Source organism: Papio anubis, chromosome 3 (assembly GCF_008728515.1).
Source record: "Papio anubis isolate 15944 chromosome 3, Panubis1.0, whole genome shotgun sequence".
NCBI lineage: Eukaryota > Metazoa > Chordata > Mammalia > Primates > Cercopithecidae > Papio > Papio anubis.
Genome location: NC_044978.1, coordinates 178,278,794 through 178,302,320, shown reverse-complemented (window position 1 = coordinate 178,302,320; position 23,527 = coordinate 178,278,794). Strand labels below are relative to the sequence as shown.

The 23,527-nt window shown below is 44.0% G+C and overlaps 1 protein-coding gene across 2 annotated transcripts in view; it reads left to right on the top strand.

The window, feature by feature from the left end:
• Positions 1-23,527, top strand: part of EVC2 (EvC ciliary complex subunit 2) — a 143,792-nt gene that overhangs the window by 50,699 nt on the left and 69,566 nt on the right. For both annotated transcript variants that reach the window (XM_009206511.4, XM_017958562.3), the window contains one exon: positions 16,071-16,395. In XM_009206511.4, coding sequence (XP_009204775.3) covers positions 16,071-16,395 — 325 coding nt within the window. The remainder of the gene's footprint in view (positions 1-16,070; positions 16,396-23,527) is intronic.

Sequence of the window (23,527 nt, the reverse complement as noted above, 5' to 3'; positions counted from 1 at the left end):
CTCCCCTTCTTCTGTATGTATGAAATCTCCCTCTGCCTCTCTCTTAGGAGGCCACTCGGGACTGGATTTAGGGCTCACTGGATAATGCAGCATAGTCTCCTCGTGTCGAGATCCTTCACTTAATTATATCTGCAAAGGCCCTTTTCCCTTTGAGGGTCACATTTCCAGGTTCCAGGAATTAGGGCTACAAATCTTTGGGTGGAAGTGATCACAACATCTCAAGAGGATGAGGAAGGAAGTGGAGACTTGAGGGGCCTTGAGAAGAAGTAAAAGGAGGAGGTCAGTGGGTTAGAGGACTCGAAGGGGTGTGTCAGAGAATGGTTTCTGGAATGTTTCCGAGGAGCTGAGGGGTGTTTTTAGACACGGGAATGCTGGGAACGGTTACCTCTCCATCAGCAATGGTTGGTCCAGGGCTCAAACCCAGGTCTTCTGACTCCAAGGCCGGGGCATCCTCTGGTGCTTCCTGGCTGTTTGCAGACCATTTGGTGGAGATTCTTCTTGGATCATGCAAGAGGAGACTCACAAAGAGGGAAGGGCCCGAGGTCTGCGTGGAGGCAGCACTTCTCTGAGACCAGAGCGCAGCTCCCCCACCTCCCCTGCTTCTCTCAGGGTTCAGTGGGATAGACGTGGTTCCTTGCACATGGCAGATGCTCAGGAAATACTTCCGGAATTGAATCATCTCACTTCATGACCCGTTGTGAGATATTCCACTAGAGGTCCTTGTGGGGTGGTGGTCAGTTTTACAAGGCTTAAAAATAATGCCCATCTCTTTCCCTTCCAAGTTCTAAGCTATTTTAAAACTCTGACCCCCTCCCTCCCTCTCTTCTTTTCTTTCTCCCTTCCTCCCTCCCTTCCTTCTCTTCCTTCCATTTCTTCTTCCATATGGATTAAGCATTTGGTCCAGGCCAGGGACTGTGCGTGCGTGCTCTCCCTCCAAGGCTCTCAGCACGGTCTATGATGCTTGGACTGTGACTGTTTCCCATATCAAATCCTGTCCCTTTGGTGGCACAGGCCTGGTGGCACCAGGTGAACCTCAGAAAGCACGTCTGGGCTGGGTCTCAAGGGCCATTAGGACTTGTCAGAATGTGCATGGGGCATTTCCAGCAGGGGGAACGAGTGCCAGAGGAATATGTGCAGGAGACTGGACACGTGGGTGGTGGTGGGGAAGAGGCCTTACTCTCTGAAAGAAGGTCCTCGTGGACCCTTGAATCTCTCCTCGCTCCAGCCTCATGATACAGATAACCCGTGTCCAGGCCCTTCTACCTTTCTGGAAGGATCAGTATCAGAGTTCACCTGGAGCACCAGATGGTTGGCAGGAGCAAAGGTCAGCTAAGGTGGACAGCAGCCCTGTCCTCAAACCTGATCCTCGCTTCTGGATTTCCTGAGAGGTGGTGGGTTCCTGTGCAGCACCCGACATGGCGGGGTTCTTATGGAGTTTGTAAAGGGGCCGCTGGAGAGCAGAGCAGAGCAGAGCAGAGGGAACGCCTGCTGGGTTCCCACGGCAACTCTCACTGTCGTCTTCCAGCAAGGTGAGGGTTTCTTGAGGAGTTCTGTCTGACAAACACCTTCTGTTCTTTTGGCAAGTGTTTACTGTGCTCTCCCTCAGCGCTAGGCACGATGTAGGCTGGGTGCTGGGGAGGAAGCCAAGAAAAGCAGGGAGCCTGTCCATGCCCACTGTCTGCAGGGAGAGAGGGCTCATGTGCCGAGAGGCATGGTGCAGGGTGCAGCGCAAGGTGGAACCACCATTGCAATGGCAGCTTCCACCCCGCCCGTGACACTCAGCATGTGTCTCACTCCATCCCCAACTGTTTACTCTGCTCAGTTGTGGCCAGCGGGGCCCGACTCAACGACAGAGTGGCTTCCTTCAGCGGCCTGGAATGGTGCTCTTGCACTCCTGGACACAGATTAACTATGCCCCGCACGCCCAGGCCAAGGCTGGGTTCCAAGTTTCCTCAGTGGCACAGTCCATAGGATTCTCCTCACTCCAGGCACCGGGTGGAATTCAGAAAACATCAGCAAAACTCCAGCCACCCCCGCAGTGATGCCCCTGGGCTCCAGGCCTGCACTGCTGTTGCCCACCAAGGATTGGAGGAAACCCTTGGAAATGCAAGGGAAGGGCAGGTGGGCAGAGTCGCCTTAGGGAACGGAGAAGCTGACTGCTAAGTTGAAACCTCAAGGATGTAAATGCAAGGAAGAGGCATCTCCAGTGAGAGGTCCGCTCTGGCATGTGGATTCCAGAACCCAGAGAAATTCATGTGTGCCCCTCTTCTCTCAAAGAGGAGCTTCTGAGAGACCCCTCAAAAATTGCAGTTTCCGCCGCGGGGCCTTCCCTGGGCTCCAGGACTGACTCCAGGCTCCCTCTTCTCCCTATAGGATATATAGGCTGTTTTCAACCTCTTTTTTTTTGAGACGAAGTCTCACTCTGTTACCCAGACTGGAGTGCAGTGGCACAATCTTGGCTCACTGCAACTTCCGCCTCCCAGGTTGAAGCGATTCTTCTGCCTCAGCCTCCTGAGTAGCTAGGATTACAGGCACACACCACCACGTCCGGCTACTTTTTGTATTTTTAGCACATACAGGGTTTCACCATGTTGGCCAGGCTGGTCTCGAACTCCTGACCTCAGGTGATCCGTCTGCCTCAGCCTCCCAAAGTGCTGGGATTACAGGCATGAACCACCGTGCACGGCCTGTTTTCAACCTCTTGTTTCAAGTTCCCGTTGCAGCTCCAGATTCTTGGCATCTCAGTGCTGAAGAGAGGGTGGGCCTCATTTGTAACAGGCACATACTAAGGAGTCCAGCTCTACTTTTTGTTTACTTAATAGATTATATTTTAGCACAGTTTTAGATTTGTGGAAGCATTGAGAGGAGAACACAGAGAGAGTTCCCATTATCTCCCCTACCCAGTTTCCCCTAGTACTCATGTCTCATATTAGCATGCTACATTTGTTACAGTGAATGATCCAATATTGATACATTATTATTAGCTACAGTTCACAGTCTGTTCAGATTTCCCTCGTTTTTACCAAATGCCCCTTTTCTCTCCAGAGGAAAAGACTTTACCAGGGCCTTACCTTTCTTAGGGGAGAGAACATTTTCCCAGCTCATGAGCTAAGAGCTAACCTGAAGATAAAGCGATTTACACCTTCCCAGGAAAACAGAATCTTAGAATCTGGATACTGCACAGGATCTTAGTGGTCGTCTGGCCCAAATTCTCGGCTAGAGCAGGAATAGTCTCTGGTATGCCTAATGGATGGCCAACCCATTTCTACTTGGATGTTGTCATGGATGGAGAGGGACTGCAGTACCTTCAGGGTTGCTGTTATGGGTGGAATTGCGTCCCCTCACAAAGCTATGTTGAAGTCATAACTCCTGGGACCAGTGAGTGTGACCTTATTTGGAAGTGTAATCTTTGCAGTTGTAACCTCACTAAGGTGAGGCTGTTAGGGTGGGCCTTGATCCAACATGACTGGTATATTCATAAGAAGAGGGAAATCTGGACATAGACACAGGACGGACACCATGTGAAGAGAGGCACACACTGAAATGATGCAGCTACAAGCTAAGGAATACCAAGGGTTGCTGGCAACACCAAGCTGGCATGGAACAGATCCTCCCTCACAGCCCGCAGGAGGAACCATCCCTGCCAACACCTTGACTTTAGACTGTTGGCCTCCAGAACTGGGAGGGAATAAGTGTTGTTCTAAGCCATCCAGCTGATGGTACTTGGCTACATAGGAAAGTACCCTAGGAAACAAGCACATCTCCCTAAGCCACACCTTCTGAACCAGAACCTGAGAGCAGGCCTGGGGAGCTGCATTTTGTGTCTTCAGATCGTTCTTGTACATTCTGATGTTTAATAGTTTGAGAACTTCTGCAGGAGAGCAGAGTACCCCAAAGATGCATCCTCTAGTTGGTTCAGAGTTGAGTCACAAGAATCCTCATCTAAGGCTGCAGACCCTCCCTGCTACCTCCCTCACCTTGGGGTTTTTATCCACCAGCAGCCCTTGCCGGCTGGAGGATGCTCCTGAGGACCTTAATTTCCTGGCACAGCTGCCTACCATTTGCATGAGCCAACACCTTCATCTCGGCCTTCTGGTCTCCGAGTGACACATTTCTGTTGGTTGAAGCCACCCACTTTGTGGTACTTTGTTACAGCAGCAGTCACAGGAAACACATGCAGTTCTCCATCTCAGTGCTGGGCAGCTGACATTCCCAGAGGGTACATCTGTCCATAACCAGAAATCCATTTATACAGTGTCACGTGTGGTAAACATGGTGTTTACTACAAACAGGCAGCTGAATTGTGGTGCCATCCTAATGCAGCCTCTCCTCACCTGCACACTGGTCCCTACGTGGGACTTCTCCCCTCTCCTTCCTGGAGCTCTCTACCTCTTCCCATCTCATCAACAGCACCTGAATCTCAGCCATTGCCATTTCTTTCTTGGCCTCTGCCACCAACTTCACGTCCATCTCTGACCGTCCAGTCCATTCACACACCAGCCAGAGGTACCTTTTCAGTGAATCCGGTTGGACCACCTGTGCAGAAAAGCCTTCACCAGCTTTACCCTGTTCCGTGGTAAAACCCAAATCCCCACCATGGCCTGCAAGACTCCGTGTCAGAAGCCTAAGGCTGTTTAGCCTGGATTGGTGATATTTTGTGTTTACCTGATCATAATCATCAGATATCTGCAAGGTTGTCATGGATAAGACAGTGGAAACTGGGGCAGTGATGGAAATTTTAGGGATATAAATGTCAGCTAATTATGAAGAAGGCCTTTCTGCTTCTCTAAGCTCTTCTATAAGGGGAGTTAGCCTGGAGGGGCAGCTAGCTCCCCATTGTGGTGGGTGCACATGGCAGAGGCTGGGGACTGCCTGGCAGAGAAGATGTTGAGAAAACCCAGGTATTGGTTGGAAAGGTGACTTAGCTGACATCCAAGGTTTATTCCATTTCTAAAGCCACCTATACATTTTCCATCCTACAGTTGTTTCCTATGATCATCATCTAACCTTCATTTAGAGCACATTTGCCTTTTCAAATAAGGGTTTCAAATGTTATCTCTCTACCTACCTACCTATCAATCATTCATTCATCCACTAATCCATCCATCCATCTACCCACTCACCCATTCACTTGTTCTTCTACCTACCCATGTGCCCATGCACCTACTCATTCACCCATCCATCATCCATTTACTCATCTGTCCTTCCACCCATGCATCCATCCACCCATCTTTTTCACCCACCCATATTTTCATTCATCTATTCATCCATCCATCCTTCTCTCTACTCATCCACCCATCTGCCCATCTATCAATTTGCCCATTCACCCACCTGTCCACCTGTCATCCATCCATCTATATATCCATCCACTCACCCGTCTATCTATCATCCATCCTTCATCTACCCATCCAATCTTCCATCCAGCCAGTCGGTCATCTATCAACCCATCTATTCACCTACCCATGCATTCCTCCATTCATTTCATCCATCATCCATCCATCCATTCATCCATCTTTCCATCTATCCATTCACCCATCTGTCCATCTATCCATTCACCCTTGCAGCCATCCACCCATCCATCCATGGGTTTAACATGTTTCCCCTGCATCTTCTTTTCTCTGCCATAAAGAATGAGATCAAGAAAGACATGCCAGACATAACAACAGCCACAACAATGAGAAGTCACGTTTTCCAGCAACTGTTCTGTGCCAGAGACTGGGCTAAGTGCTTCATGTACTGTTTTGAGACAGTAGGACAGATGGTACAGCAAGGACTCTGGAGCAACATGTCATGGGTTCAAATCCCAGTTCTGTCATTTAATAGTAATGTGACTTTGAACAAGGTATTTTAATTTTTCTGTGCCTCAGTTTCTTTACTTGTAAGAGAGACATTAATCACCTACCTTATAAGACATTTTTGTGATGATTAAATGGCTTTTATATATATATAGCAATTAAAACAAAGCCTGATCATAAGAGGCACTATTACTAATCCTCTCAGTGACTGTCATTTGTTGTGGGTGATCATATTCTCACATAGCCAACGGGAAACTAGGCTCAGAGACGTCAATAACCCACCTGAGCTCATGCAGTTCCTGAGGGGTAAAGCTGAAATTAGAAGCTAAGTTAATGTGACTTCCAAGCCCATGCTTCCAAATATAACGAAATTTTACCTTCCAGGAAAAGTTGATTAGGATATGTGTAAAAGAGAGTTAGGAGGGAAGCACAGGAAGGACAGGAAGGACAGGGAGGATTTGAGTCAGAGAGAGGTAGTTCCACTTCTCCTTTTTGCCTCTTCCAGGGCTGACCGGTCTGTCACAGTCTGGCAGTGGGTGGAGTAGGCAGTGGGCAGTGATGTGGAAACCCCAGGAGGGAAGAGTTAGTGGCATCTGTCTGCATCTTTTCCCCCTTTAAGGAGTAGGGCCTGGAGAGGGAAGGCCCAGTCCCACTTCTAAACATAGAGATCTTTAAGAGGAAAATTGTCAGCGAGGAAAGATGCAAACTGCTGACCTCTTATACCTTAGAGTCTAGGTTTTACCAAACTAGAAATTTAATAGTTTGTCATAAGTCTTATTGGTGTTTTGCTCATGTAGGTGACTATTTTTACTCTCATTTAACCTCTCATAACAATTTGGACAGCTAATATACTCAGGAGGTATTTTTCTTCTCAAATTTCCATTGTCCATGCCTGCAAATGGATAGTTTATAAACATGATTGATGGTCCCAGAGAGGAATCTTGCAGCATTATCTGTCCATTGGAATTACCTTCTGATGAGGAAAATTTCAGTTTCACTCATATTGAATTGGTTTTGGGGGTCTGTTGTGCTTACACCTGCTACCTTGAAGATGCCAAATTTATATTGTAAAAAAAAATGGCCATGGTGATTTCATTTTCCTTCTGAATTAATTATCCACCATGTTGATTAATGAGTCCTCTTTCAATTTCTGGAGAACATTTGCTGCATGTGCATCAAATTCTATCCTAATTTTGCTCTGACACCTTGCTTGCCATTTGGTGAGAACTTGATTAATTTTTATGTGAAATAAGAATAAAGAAAGAATCATTAATGTCATCTTCTCTCTCTCTTTTTTTTTATCATCAATAGCTAATCAAAGTATTAATCAGGTCTTGGATAATTTAAGCAGTACTGTTTCCCCTTAGAAAGATGTTATCACCGGCAAACCTATTCCCAAGTTTTAATAGCCTACATTTAGTAAGTGGTTCCTGTGTGCTGGACGTGGTTCTAAACTCCTGTGTGAAGTCAGTCACTTCCAAGAGGAATATCACTTGGACAGTTTGTATATGTAGCAAAACTGGCCAGAGAAAATATGTTCATCTTTGAAGCACAGTGACAAGATGACATTTTTGTGACCTCGATTTTGCGACCTCAAAAAATAATTGTTCCTGAGAAAGCAGTGGGTGAATCCTGCTAACTTTGCCGAGCTGTTGAAGTAGTAAAGACATGTGAGAGTCAGAGCCCTGCATATGTAGCCCAAAATGTCTCTGTCCGCCTCATGGGATCATTAGGGACTTTTAGGGGGGTGGAAAAATGTGTGTATTTCATTGTTGTCTGAATAATTAAAAATGGCAAAATGCCATAGGGGGCAATGAAAATTTAACTCTTTAAATCAGTGAACCTGATTCTGTATGGAAATGAAGAATTCTTAATATTTGTTTTCCTCTCTTGCAGCCCTTTGGGAAATTAATGGATAAGAGTTGGCTTCATTAGTGGCATGGTATTTTAATTGATTTAAAGGGACATTTCTTTTGTGGCTTTGGAACACCCTGACAGTTTTTATCATCGCCTCTTCTGACAGATTATCTATAGTGATTAACATTAAAACTGTTGCAGTGAAGAGTGCCTCTGAGACTGTCTTCCCAGGCAACTGGGAAGGCGAGCTGTGGGCACTGACTCTATTCTGCAGCCAGTCTTCTGTGAGAGAGAAGAACCAAGAATGAGGAAACTATTATTTAGAACCAGCAAAGGGCCAGGCTGTGCTGTGTGCCTTCTGTTTCTTCTCTTCTTTAACTCTGAACAACAACCTATGAGGGTGGTCCTCATTGTGCTGGTGTGGAAACTCAGTTCTTTACCCAGGCCCCTTAGCTAGCAGGTGCTTTCACAGCAAACCACTGGTAAAGCAACTGGTACAGCACCTGCCGTTTTCCCAACACAAGCAGCCACACATTTGGCCGTGTAACTTAATGAATTAATGAATGATGGATGGAGTGGTCAAGTAAGGTGTGTTAGTTTCCTATTCAGCTGTAACAAATTACTACAAACTCTGTGGTTTACCACAATATGAATGTATTATCTTAGAGTTCTGGAGGTCAAACTCCAATACAGGTCTGACCAGGTAAAAATCAAGATGTCAGTTTTAGATAGATCAGTGGGATGGCTATCATTTACAATAATCCATTGCACATATCAGAATAGCTAGAAGGGAAGAATTCTAATGTCTCTAGCATAAAGAAAAGACAAATATTTAAGGTGATGGCTATCCCAATTAACCTGATTAAACCTTTCCACATTAAATGAAAGTATTAAATTATCACATGGGCCCAGAAAATGTGTACATCTGTTACTTGTCAATTAAAAAAAAGATGTCAGCTCTAGGGGAGGTTCACTTCCTGGCCTTTTCCAGCTTCTTGAGGCTGCCTACATTCACTGACTTGGGACCCCTTCTTCTATCTCCAAAGTTGACGTCATCACTCCTATGTCGGCTTCCTTCGCTGAATGGCATTCTCCGACTCTGACCCTGCTTCTGCCTGTTTTCCTATTTTAAAAGGCCTTGTTCTTGATCTCAATCTTATGGTCAGCTGATGAGTAGCCTTAATTCCCCTTTGCCATGAAACCTAACATGTTTGCAGTTCTGGGGATTAGGCTGTGAATGTCTTTGGCAGGGGCACTGTCCTCCCTGCCACATAAGGCTTCTTTTAAGGTGTGAAATCCATTCTGTATGCCTCAGAGTAGAGAAGGGATTTTGTTTTCTGAGCTTGTACAACATTGATTGTTTAGTTCATTTGACATTTAGCCATATACACACTGCCTTGAGGCAGCTCTTGTGTTTCTTTCTTGCTTTGTAACCTGCAAAGCACTCGTTGCATAGACACATGTTCAATAAGCACTTTTTGAGAAAATGAAAGAAGCAAATGAATGACCTGTTGTTTAAAACTAGGCTAAGTTGTGTCTTAAGGGAATGGAAGCTATTTTAATCTAAGATGGTAAAATTTGAGCATCAAAAAGAATAATGACTGTAGTTGATCAAAACCTACCAAATATATAAAAATCTTTGATTTCATAGTGACGCTATGCAGAGGAAGAGAGGGCTTCCTAGGTTTAGTTAAACATTTGGACTCACAAGACTCTCACAGGGCACTCGTGGCCTCATCTACTCAGAAGGCTTGAGGGTCTGCAACACCACTTGCTGTGAGGACAGCATTATTTCCCTGTGGGTGTCCTCGCCACAGGTCACACAGCAGCCTACACAACTGTTTGGGGGGCATTTTCCTCCCAGGTGACACAGGTCAGGTTCAGGGAGATGCAATCCACATCAAGCAGGTGCAGGAGTCTTTCTGGCTTAAAATACTCCTACCCCACAGGTGGCAATATCTTTTGTAACAACTCACAGACATCGCTTCCAAGGGTCCCACAAGAGATATGCCCAGTTCAAAGAGGCATCTTCCTCAGGGAGGTACAAGGTATGGCATCCCTGTTAGGTATTTAGTTTATTTACCAGTCTTCTCATCCATGTGTAGTTTACCAATCTGGCATTATTTTTGCTAAAAGCCATGTTGCCTGGTAACCTATTTGATGTTCTTCCTCTTAGTACGTTTCTGAGTAAGAGTTAACTAAAGCTCAGATTCTCAGGAAGCTGAGAAAAGTTATGTAAACCTTTGCCCTCATGCTAAAACATAACAAAACAAGCTGATAAACAAACAAACCCAAACTCATTATTCACTATTGAAGGCTGCTAGACACCAACCCTTTAATTAAAAAATTGATAAAATACAAGAGAAATAATTATGCAGCTCTCTGAACTTTATGTCAGAGTAACAGAATTGTTGATGAAAGTTCTTTTTGAAGAATTTCATCTTAAAAATGCAGAAGAAATGATAGAATTAGACAATCTGCATTTTTAAACCCCTAATTAAATCATGGATCTAGGTAACAATTAGAAATTTACAGGAAAGAAAAACCATTAAAAAGTGTACAAGGTACATGAATAGACACTTTTCATAAGAAGACATACATGCAGCCAACAAACATATGAAAAAAAGCTCAATATCACTGATCATTAGGGAAATGCAAATCAAAAACACAATGAGATACCACCTCACACGAGTCAGAATGGCTATTACTAAAAAGTCAAAAAATAGGCTGGGTGTGGTGGCTCATGCCTGTAATCCCAGCACTTTGGGAGGCCGAGGGAGGTGGATCACTTGAGGTCAGGAGTTCGAGACCAGCCTGACCAACATGATGAAACCCAGTCTCTACTAAAAATGCAAAATTAGCTAGATGTGGTGGTGCACACCTCTAATCCCAGCTACTCAGGAGGCTGAGGCAGGAGAATCACTTGAACCTGGGAGGGAGAGGTTGCAGTGAGCCAAGATCATACCATTGCACTCCAGCCTGGGCGACAAAAACGAGACTCCATCTGAAAAAATAAAAAAATAAACAGGTGTTGATGAGGTTGTGGAGAAAAAATAATGCTTATACACGGTTGATGGGACTGTAAACTAGTTTAACCATTGTGGAAAACAGTGTGGCAATTTCTCAAAGACCTAAAAACAGAACTACCATTTAACCCAGCAATCCCATTACTGAGTATATACCCAAAGGACTGTAACTCATTCTGTCGTAAAGACACATACACGTGTATATTTATTCCAGCACTATTCACAATAGCAAAGACATGGAATCCACCTAAGTGCCCATCAGTGGTAGACTGGATAAAGCAAATGTGGTACATATACACCATGGAATACTATGCAGCCACTGAAAAAGAGTGAGATCATGTCCTTTACAGGAACTTGGATGGAGCTGAAGGCCATTATCCTTAGCAAACTAACTCAGTAACAGAAAACCAAACACCGCATATTCTCACTTATAAGTGGGAGCTAAATGATGAGAACACATGTACACATGGAGGGGAACAACAGACATTAGGGCCTATCAGAGGGTGGAGAGTGGGAGGAAGGAGAGGATCAGGAAACATAACTAATGGGTATTAGGCTTAATACCTGTGTGACAAAATAATCTGTACAACAAACCCCCATGACACAAGTTTACCTGTATGAAAAACCTGCATATATACCCCTGAACTTAAAAGTTAAGGAAAAAAAAAAAAAGTGGATGTTAAAATCATTAGATGCATGGTTGATGAGAAATATTAGAATGCAGGGATCATGCTGGCACTGCTTGAACCTATGGGTTCACCCTAACCGTACCCTGTAGTATGGATATAAAGGAAGCACACAGTACAAATATACTACCACTGTGGGGGATGCTGGAAAACGAAAAATGGAACCAACATATAGTCCAGCCATTCCACTACTAGATATATGTCCAAAAGAAAGGAAATCAATATGTCAAAGAGATATCTGCATTCTCATGTTTATCACAGCACTGTTTACAATAACCAAAATGTAAAACCAGCCTAAGTGCCCTAATGAATAAAGAAAATATGGTATAAATACACAATGGAATGTTTTTCAACCATAAAAAAGAACAAATTCCTGTTATTTGAAGCAACATGGATGGACCTAGAGGTCATTATGTCAGGTGAAATCAGCCTGTCACAGAAAGACAGATATCGCATGTTCTCACTCATGTGAGAGCTAAAAAAGTGGACCTTGTGAAGGTATAGAATAGGATAGTGGTTACTGGAGCCCAGGCATGGGAAGGGGTAGGTTTAGACGAAGGAAAGCAAGAATATAAATAAAATATATTTATTACCACTGCACTGCACACTTAAGGAAAAGATGGTGGCCGGACGTGGCGGCTCACACCTGTAATCCCAGCACTTTGGGAGGCCGAGGTGGGCAGATCACGAGGTTAAGAGATTGAGACCACCTGGCCAACATGGTGAAACCCTGTCTCTACTAAAAATGCAAAAATTAGCTGGGCGTGGTGGCGGGCGCCTGTAGTCCCAGCTACTTGGGAAGTTGAGGCAGGAGAATCGCTTGAACCTGGGAGGTGGAGGTTGCAGCAAGCTGAGACTGCACCATGGCGCTCTCGCCTGGCAACAGAGTGAAACTCTGTCTTTAAAAAAAAAAAAAAGATGGTAAATTATATATATATTTTGTCTCAATTTTTAAAGGTCACTCAAAAAAAGAAGTAAAACCAATTGAATGAAGATCTTCGATCTAACTGTTAGTTTACAGGAAATACAGGGAATAGAGAGAGGTACGGTGACTCCCATGGAAGCAACTGGTCAAATCCAGAACATGGGACATTCTGCAGGAATGTGGCCTGACTTCCCTAATACATCAATGCTGTAGAAGGAAAGATGGAAGGCCAGAATGTTCTAGAATAAAGGAAACTTAACTGGCATTATGGGATTTTGTTTGGTTCTTGAATTAAATGTTCAATTGTAAAAAGACATTTTGAGACACTTGAGGTAGTCTGAATAATGACAGATAACTAGACATTTCTACTTATTGGGATTGTTTTAATTTTTTTTTTATTTTGAGACAGTCTCGCCCCTGTTGCCCAGGCTGGAGTGCCATGGCCCAATCTTGGCCCACTGCAACCCCCGCCTCAGCCACCCGAGTAGCTGGAGTTACAGGCGCTTGCCACCACACCTGGCTAATTTTTATAGTTTCAGTGGAGACGCGGTTTCACCATATTGGCCAGGCTGGTCTTGAACTCCTGGCCTCAATTGATCCACTCCCCTTGGCCTCCCAAAGTGCTGGGATTATAGGTGTAAGCCACTGCACCCGGCCTGTTTTAAATATTTTATATATAATAATGACAGTGTAGGGAGTCACACTCTACCTCTGCCCTCTTAGGGGTCCCAGCTGGGCCTGAGAATTAAATTGGCAAGAGATAGATTAACAGGAAAACAACATGCAAATTTAATATAAGTTTGACATGACACTGGAGCCCACGTAAGGAAATGAAGACCCAAAGACGTGGTTAGAGGTGAATGATAATATGCTGAGTTGGACAAAGAATAGCACGTTGTGAAAAAACAACTAAATTATGTGGTGAGGCTAAAGGCGGGTAAGAATTATTTTACCAAGATCTATTTTTATAGAATTATCTTGGTCTCAAGTTTTCATGCTTGATGATAAGAATGTTGCTTTCCTTCCAATATAGGGATGGCATCCTTCACATGGGAATTTCATCCCTCTACTTTTAAGAAACAGGTTGGACCAGGTGCGGTGGCTCACGCCTGTAATTCCCGCACTTTGGGAGGCCGAGGCAGGCGGATCACGAGGTCAGGAGATCGAGACCATCCTGGCTAACATGGTGAAACCCCATCTCTACTAAAAAATAAAAAAAATTAGCTGGGCGTGGTGACAGTCATTGATAGTCCCAACTACTCAGGAGGCTGAGGCAGGAGAATGGCGTGAACCCGGGAGGCAGAGCTTGCAGTGAGCCAAGATTGTACCACTGCACTCCAGCCTGGGCAACAAAGTGAGACTCAGTCTCAAAAAAAAAAGACACAGGCTGAAGCTCAGAGTGATCTGGTACTTGCCAGTTTGTTTGTCTTTGGAGGCATCTTTAGCTGAAAATAGTCAGTATGCCGGAACACCACATTTTGGGGTAGTGTATTTTACCACCCTTCAGCAACAAGGTTAGGTAAAGTAGATATGCGCGTACATATTCATGTAGACAAGTTACTCGATACATAGACATACACACATCTCTCTGTCTGTTGATCGGTCTGTCTACGTATAACTCCTTGACAGTTAAAGAAGCACGGTGAGGTGTTTATAGGTAAAATAGCAGATCTGATATTTGCTTTAAATTGCTCAAACATGAAAGGCAGTAGAGAAAACAAGATTGGTCAATATTGACGAGTTTTGAACCTGGTTAATGTGGAAGTCATATACTGAAGCCCTTGCAAATTGTATAATAGCTTTCTTAAAACCCTTGTATTTTTACAATCGTACACCATTCAGATGATCAAAGATGTTTGACATGGTGGAGCGTGGGGCTAAGTGGGAGGATCCTGATGTATGGCTGGGGGTCTCTTCTGGAAAGCAGTTTGTCTGGATGTGCCAGGAGACTTATGGATGTCGCTGACATCTGACCCAGCAGTTCCTCTCATGGGAATCCGTACTGAGGAAATTATTGTGAATATCAAGAGCTCTGTAAAAAGTGATTTGCTTCAGGATTATTTTAGATTTTGAAATTTGCAAGTAATACAAATGTGCAACAATAGAAGAATGGTCATTGAATGGTGCTGTATCACATGACAAAATATTTTGCAACCCTTATAAAGAAGCATTTAGTTTTTAAATACCACTGGAAGATACCTATAATAATGTTAATTGGAAAATAGCTATGTTAATTGGAAAAAAAAGGATAAAATTGTACCTGCATGCATCTGTGTAAATAGTGGACATTTATGAAAAACTATGCATAGAAAAAAGACTGGAAGGAAATATGACAAAATGTTTTCATTAGTTTGAATTGAATCATGACCTTCTACTGTAAAGACATGCAGCACTATTTACAATAGCAAGGACTTGGAACCAACCCACATGCCCATCAGTGATAGACTGGATAAAGAAAATGTGGCATATGTACGCTATGGAATACTACGCAGCCATAAAGAATAATGAGTTCATACGCTTTGCAGGGACATGGATGAAGCTGGAAATGCTCATCCTCAGCAAACTAACACAGGAACAGAAAACCAAATACTGCATGTTCTCACTCATAAGTGGGAGTTGAACAGTGAGAACATATGGACACAGGGAGGGGAACATCACACAGCAGGACCTGTCAGGGATGAGAGAAGGACGAGCATTAAGACAAATAGCTAATGTATGAGGAGCTTAAAACCTTGATGACGGGTTGATAGGTGCAGCAACCACCATGGCACATGTAAACCTATATAACAAACCTGCACGTTCAGCACATGTATCGCAGAACTTAAAGTAAAATAAAAAGTAATAATAATAAAATAACAAAATGCCTTCATTAGTTCTGATTGAATGATGGATTCACAGTGAATGAAATCTTTTTCTATTTGTCTTTATTTTCCAGACTTATTTTTACCATGAACATAAATTAATTTTTTTCCTATGTAGCTTTTCTTAGCTTTATAGAGGTATGATTAGCATATCATAAAATTCACACATTTTAAGAGTACAGTCTGATGTGTTACTGGAAGTATATACAGTTTTGCAACTACCACCAGTCAAGTTTCAGAACACTGTGACTCTGTGAACTGCCTCATACATATTTTCAAGTAGACTTTATTTTTAGAGCAGTTTTAGATTTACAAAAATATTGAGAAGATAATACAGATAATTCCCATATATCCTGCACCCAGGTTCCCCTATTATTAACATTTTCTATTATTATGTTACATTTGTTAAAATTAACAAACCAATGTTGATACAGTGTGATCATGTATCAGTTGTTATCAAAGTCCATGCTTTATTCAGATTTTCGTAGTTTTTAATCTAATGTCCTTTGTTCTGCTCTGGGATTCCATCCAGGATATGACATTACATGTAGTAGTCATGTCCATAAATTAATTTTTAATGGGAAGAAAAGTAAAATAAACTTTATTTTTAAATCCTCCAAATATATTAGCTATCCATTTTTCCCTTGGTTTCCTTGTCGTTGTTGACTTGTTACTTGTGGACAAAAACATGTCTTATACATTCCTTTTTGTACATCATGTCGTACTTACAAATTTACTAAGTAAGAGTCAGCTAATGGCCTTCAATAATTGGATGAAGCAGAAGTGAGCGGGGAAAGGAAGAAAAGGAGGACAAAGAAAGCCCTTGCCTCCACATAATTTAAAACCTCAGAGCTTTGAAGACCATTGGTTTCTGTTGCAATTTCGTGTAATGGAATTCTTTTGGTTTTTGTGTTTGCTAGGTTGGAGATTGCAACCCTGAATCGAGCAGATGCAGATCTGGAGGCTTGTCGAACACAAATCAGCAAGGATATCATTGCCCTTCTACTGAAAAATCTCACCAGCAGTGGCCACCTCTCACCCCAAGTAGAGAGAAAAATGAGTGATATTTTCAAAAAGCAGTTTATGTTGCTGGAAAATGAAATACAAGAGGAGTATGATCGGAAGATGGTGGCATTGACAGCTGAGTGTGACCTGGAAACAAGAAAGAAGATGGAAAACCAGTACCAGAGAGAGATGATGGCAATGGAGGAAGCAGAAGAGCTGCTGAAACGTGCTAGTGAGAGGGTAAGACAGGTCTGAAAGGAAGGCGTTCACTTCCCTTTCTCTCAGGGATTTGTCATTTATCCATCTACCCACTCGTCTGTCCATTTGCCTCCTCCATCCATCTACCTGTCACCCATCCAACCATCCACCCATTCATCTATTCACCCTTTCATTCATTCATGCAACCATTCCCACCATCCATCCATCATCATCTATCCATCCACCCATCCACCCATTCACCCACTCATCCATCCACCCACTCATCCATTCATCTATGCACCTGTCCATCCATCCACCCACTCATTCACCCATCTGTCCATCTACACATCCATCTATCTGTTCATTTATCCACCTACTCATTTATCCATTCACCCTCCCATCCATGCCACCCATCACCCATCCAACCATCCATCTACCCATCCACCCATTCCCCATCCAGCCATCTACCCATCCACTCATCCATGTACCCATTCATCCATGCTTCCATCCATCTACCCATCCACCTGTCTGCCCATTATCACTCATCTACCCATCCATCTGTCCAGAATTCATTAGCAAAAATGTTGATTACTTACTGTCCGTCAGGCATTGGGTTAGGCAGTGAAGGTATAGGGAACAATGAGATATGATTCTTCCTTTCAAGAAGTTCATAGTCTTATAAAAAAAATCTGTACACATAAAAAATGAGACTTTATTCAGTCATGTTATAATAGAGGTATGTTCACAGTGCTGTAGAATTAATGGGTAGAGAAGAAAGGCTTCATTCATAGCAGAGCACATCTGTAGAGGGCATGGTTCACAGAAAGTTGTGATGTCAGAGTGCGTGTGTCCCCCTCTGGACTATAGCCTGTTAGGTTACAGTTCTCTCCAGCACAGGCTCTAGAGTCAGAAAAACCTGGACTCACAGTCTAGTACATTCCAGCTCTGCTCCTGAAGGCCTTAATTAGGCACTACAAGCCTAATGGCAGCCACCTCTCAGGGTGGGTGGGAGAAGCAATGTAGGAAAAGCAGCTGCCCGGCGCCCATGGGCTGCAGAAGGCTCTCAGCTCACAGTGCTCAGCTGGAGTTCTCATCACTCAGCCTTCCCAGGGCTGGCCCAGATTGCTCAGAAATCAGCTCTTGTTTTTCCAAAAGTTGTGTCAGTTGCTGCCTTGAAAGAACTAGAGTTTTTCCTGAATGTACCAAATCAAACCTGATTTTTGTTTTCCTTTGTGAAAGAGATGGCTTATTCAGTTCATGTGACCTGAGCCTGCAAATCCTGTTCTGAACATTTACTCCCCTAGGGAGGGCTTCCAACTGCTTAAGAACAAGCTTCTGAACTCAGCTTCCCTTCCGCAGAGTGTGGCCATCTACAGTTCTCTTGTTAACAGCTCGTGACTCACAGATGGTCATCTGTAGTCAGATGTGGGATGAGCAGTAAAGAAAAGGGGCGAGGTCCTCACTGTCCTGCCCGCATCTGCTCCCTTGCTCCTGAGGCCTCCCTTGCCTTCAGAACCATCTCATTTTAGGGTGTGGCTTGTGTACTCTTTGGCTGTCCTGTCCTAGTTTCCTGTGGCTGCCCTAATAAATCACCACAAATTTAGTGGCTTAAAACAACAGAAATTTATTCTGTTATATAATAGTTCTGGAGGCCAGAAGTCCAAAATCTAGTTGTCAGTAGGATCCTTCCATGTTTGGTTCAGCTTCTGGTGGCTCCAGGTGTTCCTGGGTTGTAGCTGCATCACTTGAATCTTTGCTCTGTCTTCCTGTGGCCTTTTCCCGGGTAACCCTCTCATCTCCTGTCTCTTATAAGGACATTTGTCATTGAATTTAGGTCCCACCTAAGTAATCCAGGATGATCTAATAAGATCTTAAATTAATTTCATGTGGAAAGACCCTTATTCCAAATAAGGTCCTGAGGTTAGGATCTAGACATACCTTTTTTGGGGGGTGGGGGTGTCACCATTCAGTCCACTGCAACCTCCCTCGCCGACACTGCCCTCTGATGCCCTGTCTATGACTGTGCTGGTCAACATCATGCATCCCTGAGCCGGGCCCCTAGGAAGAATGTACTGAGTGCACTGTTTGGTGATTCGGCCCCTAAATGATCCCATTATCTCTCTTTTGATTCCTTCCAGAATCTGTTACAATTTTTTTTGTTGTTGTTTTTTGAGATAGAGTCTCACTCTGTCACCCAGACTGGAGTGCAGTGGTGCAGTCTTGACTCACTGCAACCTCCACCTCCTGGGCTCAAGTGATTCTCTTGCCTCAGCCTCCCGAGTAGCTGGGATTACAGGCGCCCACCACCACGTCCAGCTAATTTTGGTATTTTTAGTAGAGACAGGGTTTCACCACATTGGCCACACTGGTCTCGAACTCCTGACCTCAGATGATCCGCCCACCTCGGCCTCCCAAAGTCCTGGAATTACAGGCATGAGCCACCATGCATGGCCAATTTTTTTTACCTTTAAAAATAATACATGCTTAACAAGGGAGGCCTGGACAGTACCTTAAGGCAGCAGTCAGCAAACAAGGACCCACGAGCCCAATCTTGCCCAGCTTGTTTTTGTGTGGCCCACAAGTTTAGTATGTTTTTTACATTTTTAAAGGGTTTTAAAAATCAAACACACAAACAAAAAGAAGAATACGTAACAGAGACCTCAGATGGCAAAGTCTAAAATGTGGCTCCTTACAGAAAGCCTATCTGATTTCAGATCCAAAGCTGAAAAAGAAAAAGCCCTGAAAAAAAAAAAAAAAAAAAAGCGAGGGGGAAGCCCATCCCACCACTCAACGGCAGAGGATCATTCATTCGGCCCATTATTGAGTTCCTACTGTATACCCAACCCTGGAGATACAGGGATGGCTCAGGCCGCCTTCACAGCTGCCCTCAGGTGCCAGCATACATTTTAGCCTTTTGCTTTATCCATTTGTTTTTACAAAGTAAGGATTATGCAGTTTGTATAATTGTATATGTTTCTTGTTTTCACTTTACATCACAGTATACACATTTGCTGATTTTATTAACTACTCTTACAAAATATGATGTATAAAAATAACAGCTCATTCTTCCTTAGCATGCACAGTGTGTCTGGCTGTATTCTAAGCACATCCCATTGACCGTCTCTTTATTGTTCACAACAACTCAGTGAGGTGGGGACTGAGAGGATCTCACTTTGACAGGTGAGGAAACTGAGCTGGGGAAGGTTCACCAACCTGAGGCCAGTCAGCCGCATGTTCGGCAGCACACCCCCAACCACTGTGCACACTGCCCCCTCCTGCAGTGGAGGTTACATCCCTCTGCTGTGTGCCCCATGTGAACCCATCCTATGGGGCATCTAGAATGTTTCTAGTGCCTTTGCTGTCAAAAGATTGCCTGGGGCAATGCTTTTTTATGTGGAGAGCATGAGGACAGGATGCTGGGACTATGCCCTGCTCCCATCTGTCACACAGTCCTTCTCCTCCTCAGGGCTTCCTCACCCTGTATTCTCCATGACTTTTCTGCAGCCTCTCTCCCACCCACACCACCTTGCCCACCAGCGTGCAGTGGGTGGGCACCATCACTCTAGATTTCCTAGGTTACCCTTTTCAAAGACAAGCAGCCACCTTATTTGAACCAGTCTGTTTCCAGAAATAGTATCTGAGCTGCAGAATTTAATAGAACTGATTTCCTTCCAGTCCATGCAAGTGATTCCATCTCACAAAACCACAGACTACTTTATAATTATCCATCATGTGTTATAGTCATCTTTAAATAAAATACATAAAAATATTTTGGATGTATTATTCCACCAAGAATTGGTTTTAAAAAAAGAAAAGCAAAAGGAGCAGTATCAGCTTTCCTGAGTAAAGTTTAGTACAATACTGAGTAAAGTTTAGTACGATACTGAGTAAAGTACAGTCATCCCTCCCTCGATACCCAGGAAGCATTGGTTCCAGGACCCTCCCCACCGTCCCACCCCATGGATACCAAAATCCACAAATTCTCAAGTCTCTGTTATAAAATGGTGTCAAATTTGCACATAACGTACACAAATGCTCCTGTATACTTTAAATCATCTCTATTACTTGTAATACTTAATGTGATATAAATGTTATACAGTTATAAGTAGTTTATATAAGTGCTGTATAAAAAATAGTACTGTGTTGTTTAGGGAATAACAAGAAAAAAAAAGTCTGTATATGTTCAATACACACAGAAATTTTTGACCTGCAGGTGGTTATATCCATGGGTGTAGAACCCACAGATACAGAGAGCTGACTGTAATTAGTGGAGAGCTGAAATGTGTTCATATTATAATATTTAAATGCATATATAATGCCTTATAATTCTCAAAGCATTTCTCCATTGAGAAGCCCTGGGGAGAGTATTGGGGGATATAGGCACGGATGGCAGGTAGCTGGGGATTATTTCCTCACCCTTTTCCTCCAGTAGGCACATTGCCCAGTCACCCTGGGTCTCCTTTCCCCATCCTTAAGACAGGGATAATCACGAAACCTGAGGTCTTAGAGGGCTGTTGTGAGAATAAGTAAGTTAATTCTCATATAGTATCTCAACCATTGCTCGGCACAGAGTCAACCCTGGACAAGGGTTTACTATGATTCATAACTGAATGTAATTTTTAAAGATGCCCGTGGCATAGAACACAGAATGTGAACTCTTTCTACTTGAAGGTGGGCAAACCGAAGCCCAGAGGGGAAGTGACTGGCAATCCAGCTTCCTGCATCCGGTTCAGAGCTGGGTCCTGCCTCTGGGGTTCGTCTTCTCTACCCAGGCTCTCCCCGCTGCTTTTCTGCCACTTAAAGTGGAGGCCCAGTAGATGTCTTGTCCTGGGCTGCCTGAGGCTTTCTAACCCCTGTGTGAGTCTTTGTCCTAAAGGAAGAGATTCCTTCAGCACAAGAATTCTGACATTTTCACTGTTTCTGATTATTTGTTTTTATAAAATATTTTTACAATGTGCCTGTCTTGCTAAGTTGAGTACGGGGAGTATGACAGCACAGTCAAGGCTTTTGAGCGGGATTTCACTTTGTAATGCTGTAGAGTCAGTATTATGCACAGCAGCTGCTCCAGCCAGCCTGATGCAGGCCTGTGCTTCTCACACTGGAACTTCTGTACCCTCCCTTCAGGTTTATCCCCCCAACTCCCTCCATGGGACACTCCCTGCATGGGACACTTGCTTTTCTAGGTGTTGGAAACCATAGGATACATGTGCCTTATCTCCCTGAAGTCTATTTTATTAAGAAGTTCAATAAGGTGTTGGGGGTGAGTAATCATTACTTTCACATTCCTTTATAATGCACATTTGTGGCCAGGTGTGGTAATGCCAACACTTTGGGAGGCCGAGGCAGGTGGATTACCTGAGGTTAGGTGTTTGAGACCAGCCTGGCCAACATGGTAAAATCCTGTCTCTACTAAAAATACAACAATTAGCTGGGCATGGTGGTGGACGCCTGTAATCCCAGCCACTCGGGAGGCTGAGGCAGGAGAATCACTTGAACCCGGAGGGCGTCAGTTGCAGTGAGCCAAGATCAAAGCACTTCACTCCAGCCTGGGTGGAAGAGTGAGACTCTATCTCAAAAAAAAAAAAAAAAAAAAAAAAAAGCACATTTGTTGATAATATTTAAAATATAAACTGTTATATAAGAAAACCCAGATTTCCAACTAAAGGATGGGAAGACTGAGCTGTGTTACGTCCGTATTCCTGCGGAGCCCTTTGGTGGACGGGATAGAGGCTGCCCCTACAGGCAGGGCTTGCTCTTTGTCCCAGTCGCTAGTACTTCCTAGTGCCTGTCACATCAGGCAGCTTCACTAGTTTGCAAACATGACCTCCCCTACTTGGCAGGCCCGGGGGTGTACCTCTCCTGCTTTAGGGCTTAGTTTTCTCATCTCTGTCACAGGAGGTTGAACTAGGTCAGGGGTGGAACTAGCATCTGCAAGGCTCTGAACTCCCATTCGGAGTGGGCATGAGAGTCCTGTCCACATGTATTTTAGAGAGTGTTTCACTATGGCACAAATACATTATTGCCTCATACTTTATTCTTCTGCAGACATATAATTCTAAAAAGCCCCAAAGTTTTATTTTAGGATTTGTGTGTGTCTGCTTTTTATCTTGTCTGTGAGAAGCTAAATGGAAATTACCCCTTATTTCATTTCTATTAATTAGAATAAATTGAAGTTTGTGACTTGTCAAATTCTATACTGTCCAAAAAAGGTTACTTTGATGGATGAACCGACATAACTGGGCACCAGCTAGTCGTTCGTAGCGGAATGCCCCTGCGGTGCCCAGACTCAGGGTCCTGACACCCTCCTGGTTGTTGGTGAATTGCATCCTTTGATTTAGATCAAGTCAGTTGTGAATACCATTTCTCTGATATAGAGTGACTCATTTTGTCGAATCTAATCCTTTGTTATGAAATCAGCTTTTTAAAAGACTGAATTGTTCTTTGGGGGGCAAGGCAAACTGTTAGTATGGGCATGGGTCCTGACAGAGTTGCCAAGAGGATGCAATGTAAAAACCTTTGACTTCTAGCCTTGTGGCCCCTGCTGTCATCCACTAGGCTTTGCTGTGAGCACCTGCAGGGCAGGGGATGCCATGTGTTGGCCCTTGGACCTCTTTGGAAGGCTCCAAATAATGTTTCTCTTTCTGGCCCGGATTCTGAACAAATCAAACAGTAAGTAAAAGGAGCTGGAGAGACAGAGAAAGCTAGAGATCAGCATATCACCTTTATGAGCTTCTGTGAGTTATTGGAAGTGGAGGTGAGCAGGTCTGCGACTTGGGAAATTGGGGAGCAAGTGATGCTATTTACTGCAACCAGAGAATTCCGGTGGGTGATAGAGCATTCCGACCTTGTTTAGCGTGAGGGAGCTCTGGCCCTTGCCCTCTGCACTGGAGCCCCTTCTGCCTTCCCTGGGCCTCTGCTCAGCCCAGCTATGGCATGATGCCACACCTGCCTGCTTCCCAAGGCCAGGCCTCTATTGGCCGTTTGGGATGGCTGTACCCATGCCTCCTGCACATGTAAGCCTTTCCCTGCCTTCGCTTCACCAACAAGCTCCACTGTCACTGCCTGTGTAGTTTCAGAGCTTGGGGCCTGGACACTTGCTTTCAACACCCTTCCTCCCCTGCTGAGCATGAGTGAGAATTTGGGAAAACTCTTCCCTTCTCTCAGCTGTGTTTCT